We start from the raw sequence: 787 nt of genomic DNA, 5'->3' as shown, positions 1-787 counted from the left end.
TGAGTCCAGTGTGACTTGGCCGCCATCGATGAAATCCATGTCAACTAACACAGTATCAATATTATGGTCGTCAGCAAAGTTACAGATAAGTAATGTGTTTCCATATCCATGTCTGATTATATAAGTGTCTTTTCCTTCACCTCCAATCATCAGTGCACCACCGGTGTAAGGATCAAGCAAATTCTCATTCCTGTTCCCAACCATGATGTCGAAACCCGGGGAGCCGTACATTTCTCTCACTGAATCAGTTTCATTCATCATCATCGCTTTGCCTCGGAGGTAAAGGAAGGACGTCTGGTCCATGTGACTATGTCTGAAACACCTGGACTGTTCTCCTAGAGGGAAAATGAGTGACTGGAATATTTGGAGTGTGTTAAGTGGTTCAGGTTCCTGGTTTCTGTAATCAACAATCAAGGGAAGCATTACAGACTTGCTGCAGTTGACGAGGTTGGAAATCAGTTCAGCTGTTATTCCATCATTGGTCTTGATCTTCAGGTGCTGATGACGCTTTGAATCAAACCAGTTCTGTAAGATGACATTTCTTCTGTCAGATACTAAAATGATGATGCTCTGGCCTTCACAAGCACATGTTACATGCTGATATTGTTCTTTCAGGAAGAGAACATCCAAGACTAGATCTGGTGATTGATTGTTGATGGTCTTTACACCCTGGCCTGGTGTGATAACGTACCAGTCCTCTCCTCCTCTTCCCTCAATGAAATCATCCCCTCCTCCTGGAACGAAAACATTATGTTCTTTGTTTCCTTTGATGACATCATTAAACTCT

General features: G+C 42.7%; 1 protein-coding gene across 1 annotated transcript in view; it reads right to left on the bottom strand.

Moving 5' to 3' along the window:
• The window catches only part of LOC147819588 (uncharacterized), a gene marked incomplete at its 5' end in the record, with an annotated part of 6,512 nt that overhangs the window by 1,836 nt on the left and 3,889 nt on the right, over window positions 1-787 (bottom strand). Inside the window, one exon of the mRNA XM_087172119.1 lies at window positions 1-783. Coding sequence (XP_087028245.1) covers window positions 1-783 — 783 coding nt within the window. The remainder of the gene's footprint in view (window positions 784-787) is intronic.

The sequence above is a fragment of the Seriola lalandi genome, unplaced genomic scaffold (genome assembly GCF_002814215.2).
Source record: "Seriola lalandi dorsalis isolate HSWRI2012SDOR001 ecotype SW California unplaced genomic scaffold, Sedor1 jcf7180002052080, whole genome shotgun sequence".
Classification (NCBI taxonomy): domain Eukaryota; kingdom Metazoa; phylum Chordata; class Actinopteri; order Carangiformes; family Carangidae; genus Seriola; species Seriola lalandi.
The sequence above is the reverse complement of the archived record's forward strand: the minus strand, read 5'-3'. Positions and strand labels throughout refer to the sequence as shown.